Source organism: Eulemur rufifrons, chromosome 30 (assembly GCF_041146395.1).
Source record: "Eulemur rufifrons isolate Redbay chromosome 30, OSU_ERuf_1, whole genome shotgun sequence".
Classification (NCBI taxonomy): Eukaryota; Metazoa; Chordata; class Mammalia; order Primates; family Lemuridae; genus Eulemur; species Eulemur rufifrons.
Window position 1 is genome coordinate 87,390,408 of NC_091012.1, and position 23,396 is coordinate 87,413,803.

Here is a 23,396-nt window from a genome sequence, read left to right on the forward strand (position 1 = left end):
AGTCACTCAGAAAGTAAGAGTCAATTCTTACATTAAGGACTTCTAATCCCAACACTAGAAACAACTTAACAGGTTGAGAGAACTTTACTACAGGAAACAGAAGAATTAAGAAACAGGCATAAATCATTTTACATAAGACATGGTGATGAAATTATAAACCTGAAAATAATTAAAAGTGTCAAATAATTTTAAATACCTTTTTAAAGTCAGTCACAGATATAGATAAGAACCAAAAGAAATTTATTTACAAAATTTCTTACTTGACCAGTGGTGAGAGCCAAGAAATAATACACCAAGAAACAATCAACTAAGACCCACTAATAGTCTGTAAGCCACTAAGGAAATGACCAGAGCAACTCCTGGTTATCAGACTAGAAAGATGTCCTTCTGAGTGTCCTTCAACTGCACAAGAACATATATTTAACCTAAGGGGTCTGTGCAAGTAACACCATGGTACTTGTAGGCTCAGTTGAGCCACAGCTTTGACAGTGCTGTTTCCTGTCTACCTTACATAGCTGTTTCACCACTTTTGTTGATTTCTGTGTCAGCTTCTTCCTCTTTTTCTCCTCCTTTGTCAGTTTTCTCTTTTTCTCCTTCTCTGTTGACTCCTTTCTCTTCTTCTCCTCCACTATCAGCTCCTTTCTCTCCTTCTTTGTCCTGAACACTGATGTAAACTGCTTTGTTATAGCCTTCCCTGTTCCGGGCAATTTCAATGGCAAAAAATTGTATCCTGGGGGCTGGAAGGTGAACAGAATTGATTATTGTCCTAGTATCAGTTAATTCCCTTAATCTATTGGAAATCCATTGACAAAGCTGAACTAATATGTAAATCATTCAAGCATAGTCATAAGCTTCAGAGATCTTGAATTCTAACCTCATACTAACAAGACTGAAAATACTTAATTATTTTACAATTACTTAAGAAATAGAAACATCTTTAAAGATATAACAAATAAGATGACCTCCAACCTAACTATACATGCCACTGATTCATCAGTAAAACAAGATTCCTCACTCTCTTTATACAGAAACAATTCCAGAAGCAAGAAACTCACCAAAGATGGTGTTTTCCTCAGTGTAGCCCCGAGAACAGTCTAGTCGCAGCAAAGTACCATAGTTGAAGTCTTCTACAATCCCATCAAACTTCAAGCAGAATGGCCTCCACTTCTATAAAGGCAAAAAAAAAAATGATGCTGTAGCTGACAAATGCAAGAGGCTGATGTACTCAGGCCAGGAGAGGGGCTTCCACTTCCCCAGTAAGGAAAAGAACAATAGTGGAAGGGACTAGAATTGAGGTGATTGCTAGTTGACAGTGAAACTAGCAGTGTTTCTGTGTTACCTATTGTTTTTAGGCTATTTCCTAACACAAACAATATTTTAACCTGAAAAAAATATATAAATCCTTTATTACAAAATTAAAATGTGATTTCTTAAATAGATTCTGCTTTATTTTGAAGTTATTGGTCAGCTCAGCCCAAAATGGTTACTCATCCTCACTAAAGCACAAATGAGACAAAGAAGGCAGGAATTTGGCCCAAAGTCATAAAGTTAGATTTTAAGAAAGAAGCCTATTCAGTAGCAGTAATTTTCTAAAGATCAGTAGTAATAGTCTGCTAGGAGTTAAAAGTTTAGATTATTCCTTAGCCAAGGGAAATTTTTTTTCTTAACTGTAAGTGTTAAGTACCCTGTCAAGGTACAAGATAATCACATAAGCAACAAAAGCACAAGTTTTCCAATTATCCATGGCCTATGATAATGTAAACATAAATCCAGAGAATCGAAACACCTTTCTGTAACCTGTTTGTCACGTCCCCACCCAAATCTTCTGGCTAAACTACCTACTTAAGTAAACTGATTCCTCCTCCCCTGAAAGGGCTGGGTGGATAGAGATTTGAGACATCCAAGTTAAAAAGGGGAAAAAAGTACACTCAATGAATATGAAAAATCCATAAAATGGAAAAACATTCATTTCCAAACTTAGTTGATTATAATTACAAAAAAAGCATGCTGGTTCTTTATTACATATTTTCCTTAAAACAAACAAAAAAATTTAAAAAATCATTGGTCAAATGCTAGGTATAATAATATTTAGGAAAGAGAATTCTTACCTCTTTAGCTGATTCTGATTTGAGTTCTTCTGGGTCCAATACATCTATCCTGAGTTTCTCAAAATTTTCCCGGAACTCAGAGTAGATTTGGTCATCCACTTTGGTGAGTTTCAGGAACTGTGAGTCAACTGATGAAATCAGCTGCCAGATAGTAAGACAACATACAGATGCTAGTCTCTAACTCACTGTATTTCTATCGCTTCAACCCTTGCCAGAATATCCTTATGGATCCTCAGGACAGAAGATTTCATTAGGACGTATGACAGCCTAGGTCCTAGATGAAATCATGACATAGTTTTAAAGTGCCATAATATATTACAATCTCTTCCACCAATTTGGCCAATTGGCCCATTTGGCCCTAGTAATGCCTGGCTATCATGCTCTCTTGCTTGTTCATTCATTCAACAAACATTTATTAAGTGCCTTCTATGTATGGGCCAAGTACCCGTTTGCCAGCTAGTAACAGAACACTAGGGAAAGCAGCAGAACTCCGCATTGCCAAAATAAGTTTTCTCCCATCCCTCTGTTGTCTGTGGGTAAGATCATATAGTAATAAAAACTATATTCAAAACACAACTGTTTAACTTGCTAAGAGAGTTATTAGCAGAGCACCATACACTACAATTACATGTTTAATTCTGCTTAATGATGAAGGCAGACAACTCACCTTGTAATAGACTTCAGCATGCTGCATTGCTCTCATGGCCCAAGCCATCTCAATATCAGGCTGCAAAGGAGTGAAGAATGCCAGGTCAGAAAACTCCCAATCCTGCTACTGGATAACAAATTAAGCAAGTACGTGGATGTCTAGTTAATGCTCAAGAAGGCTACCAAACTTGATATTACTGTCAAAGGATAAAAACTAGACTATGAATTTGGACAATAATTATTTTGTCCTTATGGCAACCAAAAGAAGCTACCCTACGCAGTATAATAAATACAATGAGGCACTAGCTATCTTTTCCCAGCAGCTAGTGAAAGTGTGGGAGGCTAAATAAAGCAGCAGATTAATCACCTTCTCAGGACTGAGTTAAATCATTGTAAAGCTGAAATAATATACCCATCTACACCACCAAGTTGTTGGGAGAACAAAGATAATGGAACAGAAAGCTATTTTTTCATGTTTAAGACTAAAGCAGATCATAATCATCATTTGTGTTTATCAGATAGCCATTCCCCACCCTGTAACACCTAGAAATGAATTAGCATCATGAAAGAAGTCAGGTTACAAATAAGTCTTACCAAGCACCCATCACTTATTCCACTGGCATCTCCCACTCCAACTAGACAGATCTATTTCAGTGACTCCAGAAAAAAGCCATTTGCATTTGTACCTCCATGCCTTATAGACCATGCACTTTTCCTACCCGCCAATCCATGTCCTTTATCTACCTACGCTTTGAGGATCCAGTTAAAGCTCCACTTCCTCAGTTAAGTCGTCTTCTGCCTCGGTCCTTAAGGATCTGTTCTTCAGCTAAACTCCCTGGATCTTATGGCCTGACCCACTCATCTAGTATGCATCACATTCTCATTTGGGTGTTATTATTATTCTCACGTCCCTTTGTCTTGTTTCTCAAAATGTATCATGTACTTTTGCCTTGAGGGTCTAAACCAGACAAACCATAAGCCAGTACAGTTTTGCTGCACGATGGAATCACTTGGGGACCTTTAAAAAATACTGATACCCTTCCAAGTCTGACCACTTGGAAAAAAAAATACTGATACTTTAAAATTCTTGGCTCTCCATCCTCCAAACATTCGGATTTAGTTCGTATGAACTGCAATCTAGGAATCGGGATGTTTAAAATCTTCTCAGGTGAGTTCTAAAGCATAGTAAAGTTGGGGAACCACTTCCACGGGCATTAGTCCTGCGTTTGCGGACCAAGATTCGAATGAATTGAACGAAGGTGCGGTGTCTGGAAAACGCGGAGAGGGTGTGCAGAAGATATCAGAACAAGGAGTCAGAATTTATTGGAAGGCCCTGCAGAGATCCCAGGCTAACTGGGTGGGCGGGAGTTGTGGGTGAGTCATACTCACATCGTTGCCATACGACTCTGCTGGAAGAGAAAGGGCATGTGCCACAGACACCAGCTCCCCGGAAACCTGGGAAGGGGAAAAGAAGGGAGAAAAAAAAAATTCAAGATTCGACCCGACTCGACTTCCCAACTCACCCGACCCCAGAGCAATGTCTCACCAGCTGATCAGTTCCACCGGTAGCCTCCATGTTGCAGTCCAGAAAGCGCGGCTTCACCTTCCTTCCCGGAAGTGCTTGCTTTTTTTTTTCTTTTTCTTTCTTTCTTTTTTTTTTTTTGCGTGCTCCTTCTGCAGTTGATTGGAAACAAGGGTCGAATCAGAGTCTTTATCAGGCTGCGCCTGCTCGCACTCCTGGCCCCGCCTTACCCTCCCCGCGCAGGCGCAGAAGTAGCATACTGTTGCATACTGAGCTGCTGGCGAGATTAGAGGTGGTTGATTGCTCGGTGATTTCGGTGGTGATCACGGGGAAAGTCTGAGTTAAAATGGTGGTGATCACGGGGAAAGTCTGAGTTAAAATAGTGCAGCTCACGTGTCTTCACTATGTTGTGTGCCCCACAGAAATTCGAATTCACATTCTCCATTTGTGCGCGCGTACACGCACACACACACACACACACACACACCCCCCAGTACCTCAAACCAGGGAGTAAATTACAAACAGGCATAGTGCTAGGGGGTGGTGTACAGGGATGCAGAATTTAGTCCTTGCCTTGGAAGAACTAGATATTAGTGAGGGAACAGATAAAGTGATAATTATAGCATAGCATCATATGCTGTGGAAGCATGAATGGGAGGTACCTAAGCTGAATCATGAAGAGAACTTAGCCAAGCAGATAGGGAAAGACAGTCCAGGCAGAGGGAACAGCATATGCAAAGCCATTAATGAATTAAACATTGTGCACCTTGCCGGGAATTGGGAAAACAATAGCTGGAACAAGAATGCAGTTCTCTATAATCCTTTGAGGGAGCAGAAGGCCTTTGTATGCTGAACATTAAGAAGTTGAGAGTTCACCCTAAAAGCAACAGTAAGCTAGTGAAGGTTAAGTAGGCCAGCCTCATGATCAGACTTAAGATCACTCTGACATGATATGGCGGATTAATTTGAGGAAGACAAAATTGGAGGCAGAAAGATCAGCTCGAAGGCAGTGGGTGACGAAAACCTAAACTGAGGCAATGACAATTGAGATGAATTTTGAGAAATAATAAAGCTTAGCATCTATAGGACTTTTTTTTTTTTTTTTTTTTTTGAGACAGAGTCTCACTCTGTTGCCCAGGCTAGAGTGAGTGCCGTGGCGTCAGCCTAGCTCACAGCAACCTCAAACTCCTGGGCTCAAGCAATCCTCCTGCCTCAGCCTCCCGAGTAGCTGGGACTACAGGCATGCACCACCATGCCCGGCTAATTTTTTCTATATATATATTTAGCTGTCTGTATAATTTCTTTCTATTTTTAGTAGAGATGGGGTCTCACTCTTGCTCAGGCTGGTCTCGAACTCCTGAGCTCAAATGATCCGCCCACCTCGGCCTCCCAGAGTGCTAGGATTACAGGCGTGAGCCACCGCGCCCGGCCTATAGGACTTTTTGACTAATTGGATGTGGAGGATAAAGGATAATTAGGATTCTTGTGTAACTCCCAGATTTCAGAATAGGATTTGAGGATGAATATCACTGAGCTAGAAAACACTGAAGGAGAGATGATGAGTTTAATTTGAGGAGTTGAGTTTGAAAAGGCTATGAGACATTCAGACAGAACTGACCAGGCAGAGGGAGATCTGATCAGAGATATAAATTTTACAGCTGATACTTCAGGTTTAGTTGAGCTTTCCCAAGGCAACTATAAAGAACTGTAAAAACACAAAGAGTAGCAGGTTAGGGGCAGAACCATTTATGAAGAATAAATGACAGCAATATTTAAAAAAGATTTAAAAAAGTTGTCAGTTGGACATCAGCAAAGAACAAGGCAGAGTCTCACAAAAACCAAAGGATAAAAGAACTTCCAGGAAGAAGTGGTGAACAGAGCCCAGTACCCTGGGTTAAGTACACTAAGCTCAGAAATATAGAGAATTCATTGATAACCTTAGCAAGAACAGTTTTAGAGGAATGGTGAGGGCAGAAGTCAGATGGCAGTGGGTTGAAGAGGAAGTGAGAGGTAAACAAGAGATGACAGTGATCATTGTTCTTCCAAAGAGCTGCAGCTAGAAAAAGACATGAGGTCTAGGGACTTTTTAGCCCCCGGAAATCACCATTCTATTTTCTGTTTCTATAAATTTAACTTCGTTAGATACTGCATATAAGTGGAACCATACAGTATTTGTCATTCTGTGATTGGATAATTTCACTTAGTATAATGTCCTTGAGGTTCACTCATGCTGTAGCATATGGCAGGATTTCTTTCCTTTTTATGGCAGAATAATATTACATTGTATGTAAATACCACATCTTGTTTATCCATCAATAAACACTTGGGTTGCTTTTACCTTTTGGATATTGTGAATAATGCTGCTATAAACATCAGTGTACAAATATTACTTCAAGACCCTGCTTTCAATTCTTTTGTATATATACCCAGAAGTGGGATTGCTGGATTATATAGTTAATCATATGGTTAAGGGATTGTAATTTTTTGAGGAAACTTGGGGACTTTTAAAATTGTTGTTTTAGGTTTGGAGAGACTTAAGTGTACTGAGGAATTGGCCTTATACAAAATACTGTCCTGGAGGGTGAGCTAGGTATATATCCAAAGAAACTGAATGAAGAGAGGCAGCAAAGGTAGGGAATTGAGGTGTTTTCTCCAGATGCCTTCTGCTTTCTCTATAAAGTAGAAGAGGACAGCTCAGAGCAAGAAGGGATGTGTTAAAGTCTTGTCTTGAGAAGTCCTGAATAGCAGCTCAGAGGAGTGGAAGAACCAATCTAACAGAAAGATGGAGGGAAGTTTTCAGGAAACAGCTAAAGCTGGAGGACATGATTCTGCATGGGTTGCAGTCTGTACGTAGCCCAGAGATCTGAATGTAAGATGAATCATCCACATGGATGCTGAATGTTAATGAATGCAGAGGCCTGAACAAGAGGTCAACAGAGTAACATAGAGGGGTAGACCCAAGCTGTTGGCCAAATTGGTGTGTAACAAGTTGACATGAATACATCCAGGAGACCCTATTGGCCTTTTACTTGAGGAAGCACGTGGGTAATTTGTTTTGTCTAATATCTTGGGGAAATTCACTGCCTTTAAATTTTAAAAACGCATTAAAATACATGTGCACTGTCAGGGTTATTTTTAATTTTTTTAAATAAGGTGATTAATCACTACTCAACTACTCACAACCTTACATACTTTCAGAGACCAAGAATTGGGTCTTCTCAATATTGGAAAAGCCAACTGCTTCTGTACCCTGAAAGAGCAGGATATAAAACTGTCACCTAGAGCTTTTCTCATTGCCAGGCAAGGGAACCAGCCCAGTCAGAGTTATCAGAATAAGTGTTTGCCCTTGCACCCACACCTATTGTTTTAGGTGGACTCCAAGTAGTTAGCTATTAAAAGAAGGGAAGAAAGGAATTGGCCAGGAACAAAAGGTAGTACATAAAAGGAGAGATTTGGTGGACTTTAAGAACTATATCAAGGAAAGACCTTTTGGTGTGGGGTAAGAAAACCAGATGGAAATCCACTGAGATGATTCCCCCTATTTTTTGGAAGGGCTCCAGTGAGTTGTTCTTCAGCTCCCTTCTTAGAAAGGTAATGTGAACATGCCATGGGTGGAACCAGAAGGCATCACCAGTCCAGATTAAGGTGCTGAGGTATCTGTAATGACAGGAATCCCGGAAGTGTGGAGAAGGTGAAAGCTACAATTGCTAGGAGATAGGGTAGAGGAAGGCAGTGAGTTATTGAATACGAGTTTGTCAGTGGCAAGGCAGTTAGATGAGTGCTACTATTTGCAGGTGGTTAAACCATGTAAATACTCCTTAAGAACATGGTCTTGGTGGCTGTCAGATTATATGGGAAAAGCAAACTTGAAGAACCTTGAAATTGGTTATTAAAAGCTAGGAGGAAAAATTGGGCTATAGTCAGAAATCATGTAAGTTAGTCTACTATGAAAATATATAATATGGATAATAAAGGTATTTGCTGTGACACGTGAGATTTATGATATGTACAGGGGATGATGACTCCTATCATCTCATAAAGCTTATTAGTGTAAAAGCAGGATGTTAAAGAGGACATCTCTAGTGATCATGTTCATAGGGTATGTCCTACAGTCAGGAGGGAGTGCAACGGTGACCTCAGGATGCCTCTCCAGATTGGCTCTTGTCCCAGACACCTTGCAGTAACATAGCCTCAAAATACATGAAGTAAAAACTTAAAAAATTAAGCAGTAATAAACAAATCCATTAAAAGAGTGGGATATTTTAACATATTTCTCAGCAACTGATCACTCAAACAGCCACTAAATTAGTAAGAATTTAGAAGTTTTGAACATGATGAACTTGATTTAATGGATACTAAACTCTGAATGCAACAATTATATAATATGCACTATTTTCAAGCATTCATGGAAATGTTATAATAATTACATTATAATATGTGATAAAGTATGTCCCAAAAAGTAATAAAGAGTCCAATTCATACAGATAGGGTAAAAACCATGCCTGGTATGAAATAGGGATGATGAGGCCACTGAGTTGTTGAACATGAATTGAATAGGAAAATAGGCCATGTAGACACTCTTCAGGGGTATGGTTCTTATGGTCTGTTTGGCAATTGGACTACAGACAAGAAAGCAAACTCAGTTGGTCTTGAAACTTGTCACCAAAAGCTGGAAGAAAAAAAAATGAGGCTGTGGTCAGAAATCTTGTGACAGTATTCCATGAAAGCAGAAAACCTGGTTACCAAAATGTAACAAGGAACAGGTGAAAGAGATGTGCCATCTTGCTGAAGCTGGTACACATGAGAATGGTGATCATATTCCAGGATTGTTTTGTGGTCAGAAGTAAGTACAACAGTTCCTCAGGATGCCATTCTGGTCAACATAACACAGTTGTTACAGGAGATGACACGATGTATTCCATCCCCAATTTTGACATAGGGACTCACAAACCCATGAAGATCTTGTTCTGTCTTGGAGTGCAGTGGCCAAGAAGGGTTGACATCATGACACAGATGCCACCAGTACCCCTCCTTTTCACATTCACTAGTCTCCACAAACCCCTTTCAGTGTTGTGTCATGTCCACAATTCCCACCTCCATCCTGCCCCCTTGCCACTAATAGTAGCTTTAATGCTCCCAAGGGTGCTGTAGTAAGATAGTGCTCCCAGGCTGGTCATGAACTCCAGCTATTGCTCTTTTGTAGTGGTGAACAGATTTGCTTCTCAGGAAGGAAAACTCAAGTAACACCACCCAATATCCATGATACCAACTAGTGATAAATTTAGACCTTGAATTCAAGTCCTAATTCCTCCATTTACTCTTTTTGAACAGGGTCTCATTTTAAAAAATTAACTGGGAACAAAAATACTTGCAGCATTATTCTGAAATCAGTGATGTAGTATGGAACATAACCTAATTTAGGAGAGCTGCTCAATGAATGGAAGCTATGCGCTACACTGGGAACGTTTTTGTTCCCTCCAAAATTCATGTTGAAACTTCACCCGTAAAGCAATCATACTGGGAAGTGTAGCTTTTAGGAAGTGATTGAAGCAGAGCCCTCGTGAATAGGATTAGGCGCCCTTATAAAAGGGTTTGACAAAGGGAGCTTGCCCCATTTTTCCCTCTTCCGTCGTTTCCACCATGTGACGACACAGCGTTCCTACCCTCTGGAGGATATAGCCACAAGGCGCCATCTCAGAAGCTGAGAGACCAGGCCCTGACCACCTGGTGCCTTGAGCTTGGGACTTAGCCTCCAGAACTGTGAAAAATAAATTTCTATTGGTTATAAATTACCCAGTCTGTGGTACTTTTTGTAGTAGCACAAACGGACTAAGATACTATGCTTTTATTTACCATTATATAAATAAGCAGCCATATAGAGAAACTATGGGCTGCTCCCTCATGCTATCTGTAGCACAACTGAAATTCAGAAGTCCTGCGTGGTCCTTGAACACTGTGCCAGGGACCGTAAGACATTTCAGGCTCCTTAGCCACCAAAAAAAAAAAAAAAAAAAAAAAGGGTAAAACAATCAAAGTAGCAATGTCTCATAAATGAATGGAACTTGAAGAATATGAGATGAGCCCCATCAACAGAACTCACAGATATAATCTGCTATCTCTGGGAGAACTGGGAAGCAAAGTCAGCCCTTCAACTCTGTGCATCGTTAGGGAGCATGGAAACATTTCTTCTGAGTAGGTTTTGAGGGTTCAGAACTTCTAATACTTTGGGGAACAGGCAAGAAAGGCCATTGAATCAGAATAGAATATATTTAATATTTATTCCTAGAAGGGAGGGCTTGCATATTCATTTTTCACATCTCACTTGTGCTGTCCCTGGTTTTCCAGGGGATTGTGTCACAATCAGTAATGGTATGATAGGCAGACCAGGCCCAATAAAGCAGGCCCAAGGTTGAAAACAGAGGGCAGGATGTTATTTTGTCATCCTACCTAAGATGCATTTTTATCTGAGTGTAGAGACCATGGTTTATTTTGCAACGATTATTTTGGGATAGAAGAGCTTTCCTTTTGGTATTCCACCTTCGATGGAATTCCACCATCTCTTTACCCTTAGAGGAGTTTGTATTACATTTACTTTATGTTTTATCTCCTTGTGTTCCTCACTTTTTATACACACTATATACTTCACTACATTTTTCATTCAATCCCTGATTATTTGTTGACAGCCTACGCAGAGCTATGTTCATATGTGGCTAAGCCCTAGATATGTAATGATGAATAATACATAGTACCTTATTACAATGCGTTCATCCTAGTGAGATATATATATATATATTTTTATTTCAGCATATTATGGGAGTACAAAAGTTTAGGTTACGTATATTGCCCTTGCCCCCGCTCCACCATGAAGAGATATATTGTTATACTAAAACTGACAATTATAAAAAAAGACAGTAGTAATCAGAATGATAGAGATTCCAAGGAGTAACACAATGGCTGACACACATTAGAGGAATGCCCTGAGTATTTGCTGGATGAATGGATTAATGATAACACATCCAGGGCATCATGGGAAGACACAGAAAGATATCTAAGCTATCATGTGGGCATGGTAAAACCTGCTTGACTTCTGAAGTGAACACACCTTAAGTTCAGTTCCAATGAAAACCCTGGCAGTTGCCACCTTTGCTTAATATCACCCGTGGGTAAGGGTAGAGAAATAATTATTCTGTTAACTGCTGAGTATGGATCACAGGGGAGGGCACTCAGACTGTCCCATACCCGTCTGTGTGTTACTATATGCATATGTGTGTGTGTGTGTGCATGTGAATGTGTTTAAGAAAGAGAACACCTCTCCAAGCACAACAGGGGCAGTACAAGTGATCTGAAATCAGGTCAGCCTTAACTTCACCTCTTTCTTGGAAGTTACCAATCCTATTTACTCTCCTAGTCTCAGGGCCATGACAGTTTATGGTTAAAGTTATATCTTTTATTTGAGAGGCACCTGAATTTTATTATCTATGTGACTTTAGGCAGATTTCTTAAAAACTGAGTTTTGTTTTGCTCACTTCGAAAGTGAAGATTACGTTCACACTTTGCTTTCTTAGGTGTTTTAATGATGGAATTATTAATATATAAGTGAATGCATGAGCTCTTAGCATAGGGCCTGGAACATAGCAAATGCTCAGTAAGTTTTAGATCATTCAGAATGCCATGGACTTTCTAGACTTAGCTCAGGTTGAAGCTCTGAGATTATTTTTTTGCAACAGTTTTTTTTTTGTTTCACATCTGCTAAGGGAGAGGCCTGGGTTGAGCAAGGGGGAGACAAAGGCATATGTTAGCTCTGGTGCTTGTGAGTCCAGCTGCAACTCCTTAGTACTATGGTGACCCGGGGTTGTCACATTGGATGGGCATAGACCCCAGTCATGCCTGTCTTGTTGCAATGCATCATAGGCTTTCCCCTTAGGGAAGTTCTGGAAGCTTCACTCAGAAAGCATAATGCCAGGATGTTATAGACAAGACTTTAGGCTTTAGAGGCAGTCCTGTGTTTTAAGAAAAAAATGAACTGAACCCATGGCTTGTCTCTATATATACTCATTCTCTCTTCCTCCCTCCTTTCCTTTTTCTGCTTTATTTATCTACTCTCCCTCTCTTCCTTCTTTCCTGTTTTGCTTTCTTGTAATCACAGAACAGTTTTTCATACAAACATAAAACAACCTTTAATGTAATTAACACTTGGAAATTCAAGTCCCATATTGAAATTTTCTCAGGTAGAAATGTAGAAAAGTTTTTGCCTCAGTTGTTGTGTTTTCTAACTAATCAGAACAACTTGGTCATTTAAGACTTGGATGAATTCTTTACTTAGAACCTTCTGAAGCCTTGCTTATATCCGTATCTCAGATCTCCTTTTTCACTTCATTCCATTCTTGGGTGAGAATATAGAACTGTGTCAAAATATGACATCAAGCCTGTCCCCTGCCTGAGCCTCGTGATAAGCTTGGTGGCTCTTACACTCGGGTTGGGGCTATTGAGTATGTTGCCACAGAGGTCACTAGGAGTCCTTGAGAATCCAAAGGAAAGGTAGGAACGAGATTAGTAGTATCGCTTCTCGGCCTTTTGGCTAAGGTCAAGTGTAGAAATGAGATTAGTAATGAGACTGTCCTGCTGACCTGGTATTTATTTTGTTCTGATTCAGCAACCTCTACAGGATAATTAAGGGCTCTGGACTCAGGAATCACTAGATTTCTCTGAGAATGACTCCATGGTGCTGGTAGCGAAAGGATAATCTTTGTTTTGACCACAGGCTAACCAGTTGCACTGATCACTCGCCCTAAGATGTAATTGTTTAGGTTGTGCCAAGTGACTTGCACTGCTTCAGCACTCTTTTGAAAACAACTCTTTCAGCTTTTACTCTCAGCCCTCATTGGATTCACATTTGATCCTATGGGAGCTGGGCCAGGAGAAAAATGTAAGTCATATATTCCTATTTCCAAAATCACCAAACAGCCAGTGTTGTTAATGGGCCAAGTTGGGCTGCCTGGCTATATCTTCCTTAGGATGTCATTTCTTAGCATGTTTTTTAGTCCCTCTATCAGTTTTCTGACAGAAATAGTATCTCACTGTGATTATAATTTTTATTGGCTTGATTAACATTGATTTTAGGCATCATCTTCCATGAAGGATAGGGTTGATGAAAGAGGGCAGTGGGGCCATTTCTGTGGGTCACCACATATGTCAAACAATGCCTGGGATGCACACAGGGTCCATGTGAAAACAGAAGCAGAGATTGGAATGGTGCAGCTAAAAGCCAGGGGATGCCGAGCATTGAGGGCAAACACCAGCAGCTAGGAAGAAATAGGGAAAGATTCTTTCCTGGAACATTCAGAGGGAGAAGGCTGTGTTGACACCTTGATTTCCCACGACGTTTAGCATCCAGAATTTGCCAGAGAATCAGCTTTTGTTGTGTTAAACCACCCAGATTGTGGTTATTTGTCAAAGCAGCCCTAGGAAAGGAACAAAAGGCCTGAGAGTTAGTTTCCAGGAACATGGAGGAAACTCTGGATATCATGTTAATTTTGAAAATGTTCCCACAGAAGGAAAAGTATTCAGTTCTTTTTTTTTTGGCTAACATGTAATGTTCAAATATTTTGAAACATGCTGAAAAAACTAAACAATGTCAGCATTATTACATTAATAATTACTTTTAATAATAATTAGTATAATTAGTATTATTAAACAGTATTAGTATTGTAGGATAACTGCCGTAACAGAAGACCCCACAATGAAAAATGGCTCAAAGTGTATTATAATAAAAAAATTTAAAAAATTAATGAGAGTACTTTCAAAAACAAACAAACAAAAAAAAAAAAAACCAAAAAAAAAAAAAAAAACAATGCCCGGAATGCAGGAAGCAACACCATTTAATCTCATGGTTGTAGAATACATACAACATTATCTTATTGCCATAGAAAAGAGATTTGGAAGTAAATTAAAAACAAAGAATGATTATACATTTGTTGTGGAATTATGGCAAATTTTTCATTTATTGTGGAAACTGTCCACAACTTTCCAGGTTTTCTCAAGTAAGGATGTCAAGTTCATGTGGCAGGTTAAATACAATACCTAGAATGAAGGGCTGGCAATACTGACAGAAGATTGAGGAAACTGGTTCCAGCATTGCCTGAAGCCATCGCTTGAAGTAAAAGGAAGCAAGAGAGAGAAACTTTCTGGGCCTTGACCCTAAACCAGCAGGTAATAATTCCTGACCCTTAATCTATCCATGCCCCGAGGCTACCTAGAGCAGCACTAAATTAAGGAAATATCATAATGTGTATACTAGAGGCCAGGATTTCCAAGGATTTACTGGTTGGAATGTTTTGAACTGACCAGGGCATTCTTCAAGGGGTTCTGAGGATCAGTACATTAAGCAGGATCTTTCAAAGTAGAGAAGGCTTGGAGATGCCCCAGTGCCACTGAAAGTCTAACACTTCTTGTATTTGATACACCACTTCCCCATCCTGGTTAGGCTGCTGGAGATAATACAAATGGGGAGGGTACAGTCAAAATGGGCAGTCAGGAGGAGGGAGCTGTGGAAGTTTGGTGGATTCACGTGGACAGAAAAAAATAAGAGATGGATGGCCACCCCTGGGCAGTCTCACAGCTTATGTTTCTGGCAAGTGATATGGATGTGCTAAGATGGGGGGTAGTTGTCATCACCAATATAATGATCTCACCTGCGGTTTGTGGTTGTATTTTTTCACAGATGGCGAGCTTTAGAACAATAAGTTATTAATGAACAGACAGGTATATGAGTAATGCTACTGGTGAGAAGTATAGCAATATACAGAGTATTTGAGGATGTGACTGGCAGACAAGCTATTGCCAAATGTTGCCACGCACAAGGGGTGAGCAGACTTAGAAAGCCATCCTATGTTGCCATCAAAAGCTAGGCAAAAAAGAAAAAAAAAACATCTGTGGCTGTGGGCATGCATGATGCAGCTCAACCACCCCAGAAGGTTTTGTTAAAAGTGTAAGCTGATTCCAGTTTGACTAGGGCAGAGTGAGTGAAGGGCAGGGGGGCAAAGCGTTGGTGGGTGAAGCCAGAGAGTTAGCCAGGGATTAAACCCTGCAGAGTCTTACCAGCCCAGGACTGACTGGGCTTTTACCCTGAGTGAGATGAGAAGCCAGCAGAGGGCTTTGAGCTGAGGGATTATACAGCTCACAGAATACATCAACATAGAGAATTCAAGTTTTAAAAACCATATTGGGTGAGGAAATCAAGTCCAAATTACAATGAGGAAGTCTAATCAGATGACCGATTCTAATACAAAATGCACGCCATAAGGCTCTATACATTGATTACCAGTTGGCCACAGGTGTGGATCTCAGTTTTCTAGCTGCCACAATGTAAAGAGGGAAACGTGCTCCTCCCCGGCAGGACACACAGGATCCCTGAGATCAAACCTGACGAACGGCTCAGAAGGGACAACTATGCTTTTCCCTGAGATGAGTCTCTCCCATGAGTCACCCTGAGGAGGATATTGTACAATGAGTGAACTTCCTCTTCAACATTGTCCTAACGGTAAATACGACAAGGAGATTCATGGAGATCTTTTTTTACAGGGCCCTCAGTGTGAGCACAGTTAAACAAAAACTCCCCTCCACCACTACCACCACCAAATTGTTTGTGAACATTGTTCATTTATTTATGGGTGTATTCATGTGTTTTCTTTGTGGGTGTGTTTGGCTGTTTGGCATGTTACTTACTGTTGGCGTTTGTTTCTTAGGATTGCTTCCCCTTTGCCTGTTATAGGTATTAGGAAATATTTTTCTTTGCCTTGAGATTTTGTCGATGATGGTATGCCTATAAGGGGAAATTGAGAGGAACATAATTTTGTGGAGGACATTAACATCTCACTCTCATTCTTCACTGGATCAAAAAAAAAAAAAATCAAGTGAAGACAGATAATGTTGGCAATATATATTTATTCATTCAACAGACATTCGTGGAGCACCTACTACACACCAGTCACTATCAGAATAAATTAGTGAACAATCAGACACACATGCTAAAAACAACAACAACAACAAAACTCGGCCCTGTGGGCCAGACCTTCTAGTGGGCAGAAACAAGCAAACCACCATAATAAGGAAATAAGCATGTTAAAAGAATAAAATATATTTAAAAAAGAACACCCAAAAAGCAGGGTAAATGGGAATTGTGTGCGTTTGGGTGTGTGGGCGGGGGAGGTGTGGCATTTGAAATAAGATGTTTAGAAGTAAGCCACGTTGAAAGAAGACGTTTAACCAAAGACATGAGAGAGAGGAGGGAGGTAGCCATGCAGAAACCGGGGGAAAGAATGTTCTAGGCAGAAAGAACGGAGGGCAAAAGCCCCTACTTTAGGAACGAAAAGGAGGTCACTACAGACAGAGGGGAATGAGAAAGGAGAGTACAAGGAGATAAGGTAAGAGAGGCAACTAGTGTCCAAATCACATACGGCCTTGTAGCAATCGTAAGGACTCCTGATTTACCCTGAGTAAAATTTGAGCTGTCGATTTTGAGCGGAGGCATTACGTGATCTATTTAACAGCATTACTCTGGCTGCTGGATTGTTTATCAGTGGGGGGAGGGGGAGGGTGAAGCAGAGAAAGAGTCAGAAAATAATTCCCACAATCCACGGGAAAACGGCTGCTGGCTTGGAACAGGGTGGTAGCCATGGAGGTGGTGAGAAGTGGTCGGATGTCAGATTCTGGATCTATTTTGACAAGAGAGCTCGTAGGATTTCTTGACAGAGGGAAATGAGGGATGAGTAAAGGATCACCCTCAAGTCTGTGGCACGAATGACCGGAAGGATAGGAGTGGCCTTACCGTGGATGCGGAGAGACAGGAACACTCATACACTGCTGGTGGGACTGCAAACTAGTGCAACCTCTGTGGAAAGCAATATGGAGATACCTTAAACAGATACAAGTAGACCTACCATTTGATCCAGCAATCCCATTATTGGGCATCTACCCCAAAGAACAAAAGACATTCTATAAAAAAGACATCTGCACCTGAATGTTTACAGCAGCACAATTCACAATCACAAAGATGTGGAAACAACCCAAATGCCCATCAATACATGAGTGATTAGTAAAATGTGGTATATGTATACCATGGAGTATTACTCAGCTATAAGAAATAATGGGGATACAGAATCTCTTATGTTCTCCTGGATAGAGTTGGAACCCATTCTACTAAGTGAAGTATCCCAAGAATGGAAAAATAAGCACCACATGTACTCACCATCAAATTGGTTTCCCTGATCATCACCTAAGTGCACATTTGGGAATAACACTAATTGGGTGTTGGGCAGATGTGTGTGTGTGGGGGGGTGGGGATGGGTGCATACCTACATAATGAGTGCAATGCGCACTGTCTGGGGAATGGACACGCTTGAAGCTCTGACTGGGGGGCGGGGGGCATGGGCAATATACATAACCTAAACTTTTGTACCCCCGTAATATGCTGAAATAAAAAAAAAAAAAAAAAAAGAGTGGCCTTACCTGTGATGGGGGCGGGGGGGATACTGCAGGTGAAGAAGGTTTTTAGGGGAAGATGGGAGAATTCAATTTTGGGCTTGTTAATTTGGGTTGACTCTTATGCAATTTTCTCAATGAATTAGGAAGGAAGGTCATCAGCTAATCGTGAGGAGGGGGGAGGCAGTGTTGGAGGCTTGAGGAGAGAAATTAAGTTGTGAAATAGAAGGGTAGGCAGGGATGGAGGCATGAGAGAATTGAGTAGTTTGAGGATTTGGGCTAAAAACCTGGTGGAAAGACGTTTTACTTTAAACTGATAGAGACACTGGGTGTTCCAAGATCAGATAATGGTCATTCTTCATGATGCAGTCAGAAAACTGTGACTTTTGCTGGCCTTCCCGCTTCTGAACACAGGTTTGCTCTTGCTGGAGAGGGTGGCACGGGTAGGTCTGAGTGAGAGAAGTGAAGAGGCACAGATAGGCCTAAGACATAACAGAACACAATCCACTTGGACTTCCAGCTTACACAGAACTGCACTTTGAGTTTTGCTTAAAAAGGACTCACACAATCAGGTAATTTGACCCAAATCTGAAAGTGACAGGCCAGAAGGGGCACTCAGAGGATGAAAAGGGAAAGCAAAAAGCCCCACTATCAATGGGAGAAGAGTAGGAGCTGGCTTATGAACAAGGTTCAAAGCCCTGCTGGCCTGGTTGGTCCAAACTGCTCTATAGCATTTACGGCTCCTACAGAGTACTTCATTCTAGACCCAGAAGCCAGTATTAAGGGACCAAGAGCCATTCTACATCTAGAGGAGGGAAGAAATCTCTATCTACTGTCACTAGGTACCTCAGACAGTGGGAACTTATACCCTTTCCTCAGACTGGAACTTTCTTCTAAACTGGAGAAATACAGAAAATCTCTTGGGGGAAAATTAAACACACACACACACACACACACACAGATTTCTATACATATATACGCATACAAACATACATAAATACACACACATATGTATATACATATAAATATGTATGGATTTTTCTTCCAGACAGGGCCTCCCTGAAATCTTTACCTATGGGTTTGCTGGTAGCAAATTAGATGCCAAGAAGGGTGGAGGTACTGCCTGAAATACACTTGAACTAAGGCCTACAGGCAGACCCCCACACACAGTGTATCAAACAAACAAAAACTCAAGGGAAGAGATAAGGCCATTGGACTCACTGTCTACCCAATTTCCCAAGGTAGTCAATGTTGTGGCTGCAAAGTAGCCTGGAAAAGTTCCTCCCACTGCTCCTCCTCCCCTAAACCAAACTGAAGCCCGGTACCTGGGTCTGCAGGTGGAGGGGCAGCCATGCCCACCAGCTCCTCAGTGGGTGGGAGATTATATCTAGCATCACACTGAGTCTGTTCAGTCTACTCTCTGCCTCTATGCAGTACTCCAGGCAGTGTCTTCTTTCCTTCCACCACCAGATGGAGATCCTCTGCCTCTCTTTAACCTGAGTTTCATTCGCCAGGAAGGCTGGGCATTCCACAACAGTTCTGAGCCCTCCCTTACAGCTCCTGGCATGGCAGGGAGAATTACACAGATGCTTCTGTCCGTCTGCACTGCTGTGAGCTACAGCAGTGGCCAACGTGAGTTTCCTGTAGTTTCCCTCTTCCTTGAGCTCCGTGCAGTGTCGTGCTTCCTAGTCACCATTCCCATCAGCAGCCCCCCAAAGCAGAGATCCTTGTAGCCACTGAACCCCAATGAGGACAATTTTAATACCTGACAACTGGGGGGCTGTATCCTGGTGGTGGCTACAAGAGCTATATCCTTTTGGATACTGGCTGCCCCACAGATTCTACAGAGGCCTTAAGGCACTGGAACCTACGAAGCTACAATTTTAGAAACACTTCGGCCAGGAGGTCTGGGGATTTAAAGAGAGGCATCTCACACTCCTGTACTGTCTGGCCCCAAATAAGGGTATCCTGCAGGTATACTACCTCCTCTAGGTGTACGTGTTACTCGTCGCCTTCTCCACAAAGTTCAGGAAGACAAAAGGGGCCGTGGAGATGCCCAGGTGCCCTCTCCATTCAACACAGCAGCTCTCCACCCCCACCCCAGCCACTGGTCAGAGACAACCCGTTTGCTCCGTGTCCTCATTTGCCATAAATACAAGAAATGCATCCCAAACATCTTACACAGTGAACGGGTAGCTTCCTAGCAAGCAGTCCTATATGTCTTAGAAACCACGAATATGTGCTGTTTATTAGCACTTTGTTTAGCAATCAAGAACATACGGCATTTTCCAAATACAAATTTCTTAGGCCTCCTACACACGCATTTGGAGAAGCACATCAGCCTTATTAATCAGCAGTCTGGTCATAGGATCATCTGGGTAATTGATTCAGAACAAAGCAATCCCCTCCAATATTTCAGAAAAGCATTTTACTTACGTTAGTTAAGGTGATCATCTGTTGCTGCTCCCCTTGGCCAGTTAGCACATCTCATCTCATTCAGGCAGAGAGTATTCTGAGACTGCCCCTCAGCTCTCTTTCCACTCAAGAAAGACAGCCTGCAACTTAAGTCGGTCTGGACTCAGCATCTCTGGAACGACGCTCAGGAGGAGGAGGTAACGGGGTCTGGCACCTGATTTCTCTCCTTATCTCCTCTATGTTCTGGCAAGTATTGAAAAAGATAAACAGAGCGGGGGCAATTAAGAATCCTGTAGCCTGTCCGCTCTCAGAAATCAGGACTTTAAAGAGGCTAAAACTTCACTTAATAGTTCTGCTCGCCTAAGACACACAGAAGTGTGGTATAGCACAAAGCCTTGGTACTCAGAAAGTGTGGTCTACAGACCAGCCCACGAATCAGACTCTGCATGTGATTTGTAAGCACATCAAAGTTTGGAAAGTTCAGCTCTGGTGGTTGGTTAAGAGCTGGGGCATTGGCTAGAGCAGTGGTTCTCAAATTTGAGTGTGCATCAGAATCACCTGAAAGGTGTGTGTGAAAACACAGATGGCTGGGCCCTGACCGCAGAGTTTCTGACTCATAAGTCTGGGATTTGCATTTCTAACAAGCTCCCAGGTGATGCCCACGCTGCTGGTCTGGGAACCACACTTGCAGAAATACTAGGCTAGAGACAAAGCTGGACTGAAACCATGGCTGCATTTGTTTCATCTCAGGTAAGTCCCTTAAACTATCTAAGCCTTAGTTTCCTCATATGTAAATTGGAGATAATTAACAGCGTTCCCATGTTACTGTGAAGATTAAATCAGGGGATATGGAGAAAGTCCTTGGCACGGGCCCGGCACATGGTAAATCCCGAATGGATGTAGGCAATTATTACTACTATGGGTCTAGACATACCATGGCAGACATTTCATCCTCCTCTAACCTCCCTTTTCCCGTGTCTCTACAGGGAAATCTGTCCCCAAAATAATGTCGCTAAATTATATGCAAAGTATGGATAATCCGAAATCTCAGTATTCAGAGCAATAGAGGACGAATCCTGTCATGGCCTGTATCGGGAGGCAGGTGCTGATGGAGAAAGAATTGAAGATCATAGTCAACTGCAGCCCCCCATCCAACACAATGGAGCAAAGACTTGCCACTGCCCTGGACTAAACCAGCTGGGTGTCCCCGATATTCCAACTCAAGGCACGTAGGTAGATGCCTGCTAACAGGGCATCAGGAACTCTTTCCAGGCTTTACCTTATACTACAGAAACCTACCAACACACCTGCCAGTACCACCCCCTCTCCTGTCTTGTCTTCCATCCCCCTCTTCCTGTCTCGGCCCCCCCCCCCACCTACTCAGGCCATTCACCTTGCTTTGTCTAGTTACGTGTCTTTTGCCTCAGATCCAATTTTCCCAGGTCATTCGGTCAAGGACCCCAGAATATTAGCTTGGACTGTCAAACCCTGGATCTTATTGTGGCCATTCTTTCTGGAAGCCTATTTTCTGGATTTCCCTTCACTGTGCACCCCATGCCTACAAAAGGAGAACCACACCTAGTGATGGGTCTATAGCTTTTCAACTCCCCTCTTTCCTCCAGACTTGGGATGACTGAGGGGATCCTACCGCTGCCCACCACAGAATATGCATGCATGTATGTATGTATTTATTTTCTACTCAATTTATGATACTATTATCATCATGGTTTTACCTTCATGCGGAGCCACAGAATTCCTTAAAATATCACAGTCCTGATCACTTGTGCCAATTCTATGAAGTCTCCAAAACTACGAAGGACATACTCTACCGTGGGCCCATTCCAAACTCTTCAGTTAAAATTCCACTGGCTTTCCATTGATAGCACTGGAGGACTGTCGGTGACACGTTCCTCCATTACAGGAAAGCAAAGCCTCATAGTGACCTAATGTGGAAGGATAAGATCCCAGGACCCAGAGAAAAAGGAGGCCAGAAGGGAAGGCAGGCCACGGAGGAAGGGAGTCTGCCTTTCCCACCCCCTCTGGACTCTGGACTTCAGTGGAAAGAGGCCTTTAACCTAAGTACTCAAGGCCCTAACCTCAAGCAGCTGTTGTTGTCCATGCTCTAGTGCTGGTGCTCCCTGACCCCACTAAGCCCTTCTATTAAAAATTTTCTGTTCTTATGCTAGTTTTGAGAGTCTAGAAGCAACTGCAGGGAATGAAGCACCAAATATATCTACATTTTGTGATAATCTAAGTCACTGTTAATAAGGCATGAGACAACGCAAAACCAAGAAGAAGCCTTTACCCTTACACCAAGGTCATCAAAGCCATACAGGAACATTCCTAATGTCTGCAACTGTCCTTTCTGGAAGAAGTCAAATCTGACCAAGTCTAAATGGGTATAACATCCACCGCATTCCTTCGTCACATCACCCCGTTTTGTTTTCTTACTATCACTTATCACTCTCTGAAATTAAATCGATAACGTGCTTATCGTCTGTCTCCACCCACCGGAATGAATGGTCCCCGAGAACAGGGCCCTTGAGTCCTTACGTGTCTTGGGTCCCCAGGGTCTAAAACTGTGTCTGGCACATAACGCGTGCTCGCTCAGTGGATATTTGTTTCATGAATGAACGGATGTATGGATGGCTGGGTGGAGGACGCCCTTAGAAGGGGTTCCAGGGCTAGCTGGCTTTCTCTTTCACCCACTCAAGCACCCAGGCCCTGACCCACAAAGTAAAAGAACAGGAGAGAAACTTCCCACCAAACAGCTTCAAGGCAGAGAGAACACAGCCGGGTTGGGAATTCCGTACAGCTCTAATGCACATACCAAGCAGGACTGAGCGTGTGCATCTTCGCATTCCTCCTCCAGATGACTCTTCGAAACGGTCCAGGGACTAATGTCTTCCTCTTCCTCGCTCTCATTCCTCCCAGTAATGTCCGCTCCCGCGGGGAACAGAAGAAACCGCCCACAAAATAAACTCAGGCCGTGAGCGCAGAGGGGCGGGCCGAATTCCGCACAGCCTTGACAAACACATCCACGCTACAGCCCATCAGCCATGGCGCTCCCACCCCCGGAACGGCCGCTTGAACAAAGGGAACTTCCTGCTGCTGTTGCTATGGCTTCCGGGGGCGGGACTTCAGGAGACCGCCAATCTCCCCGTTGCAAATCGACTTCCGGGGCAACCCCTTCCTCCCTTCCCCCCCTCCCCGCTGCAAATAGA

The 23,396-nt window shown here is 42.2% G+C and overlaps 1 protein-coding gene and 1 long non-coding RNA gene across 4 annotated transcripts; both read right to left on the reverse strand.

The window, feature by feature from the left end:
- Positions 1-204: 204 nt before the first annotated feature.
- Positions 205-4,380, reverse strand: PBDC1 (polysaccharide biosynthesis domain containing 1). 2 transcript variants are annotated; one of them, XM_069463689.1, is made up of 6 exons: positions 4,303-4,380; positions 4,146-4,211; positions 2,776-2,835; positions 2,109-2,249; positions 1,056-1,167; positions 443-737 (listed from the first exon to the last, which is right to left on the reverse strand). In XM_069463689.1, exons 1-6 carry the CDS (start codon positions 4,330-4,332, stop codon positions 508-510), a joined length of 639 nt encoding a protein of 212 aa, XP_069319790.1. In that variant the 5' UTR covers positions 4,333-4,380; the 3' UTR covers positions 443-507. The 2 variants fall into 2 exon arrangements, with proteins under 2 accessions (XP_069319791.1, XP_069319790.1); XM_069463690.1 differs by lacking the exon at positions 1,056-1,167 and having other exon boundaries at positions 205-737.
- Positions 4,381-13,302: 8,922 nt separating this feature from the next.
- On the reverse strand, positions 13,303-23,359 carry LOC138378013 (uncharacterized). 2 transcript variants are annotated; one of them, XR_011231918.1, is made up of 7 exons: positions 23,003-23,359; positions 20,194-20,415; positions 19,083-19,317; positions 18,065-18,182; positions 17,105-17,167; positions 16,003-16,099; positions 13,303-13,739 (listed from the first exon to the last, which is right to left on the reverse strand). It is a non-coding gene; the product is annotated as an uncharacterized lncRNA (long non-coding RNA). The 2 variants fall into 2 exon arrangements; XR_011231919.1 differs by lacking the exons at positions 18,065-18,182; positions 19,083-19,317.
- Positions 23,360-23,396: the final 37 nt, after the last annotated feature.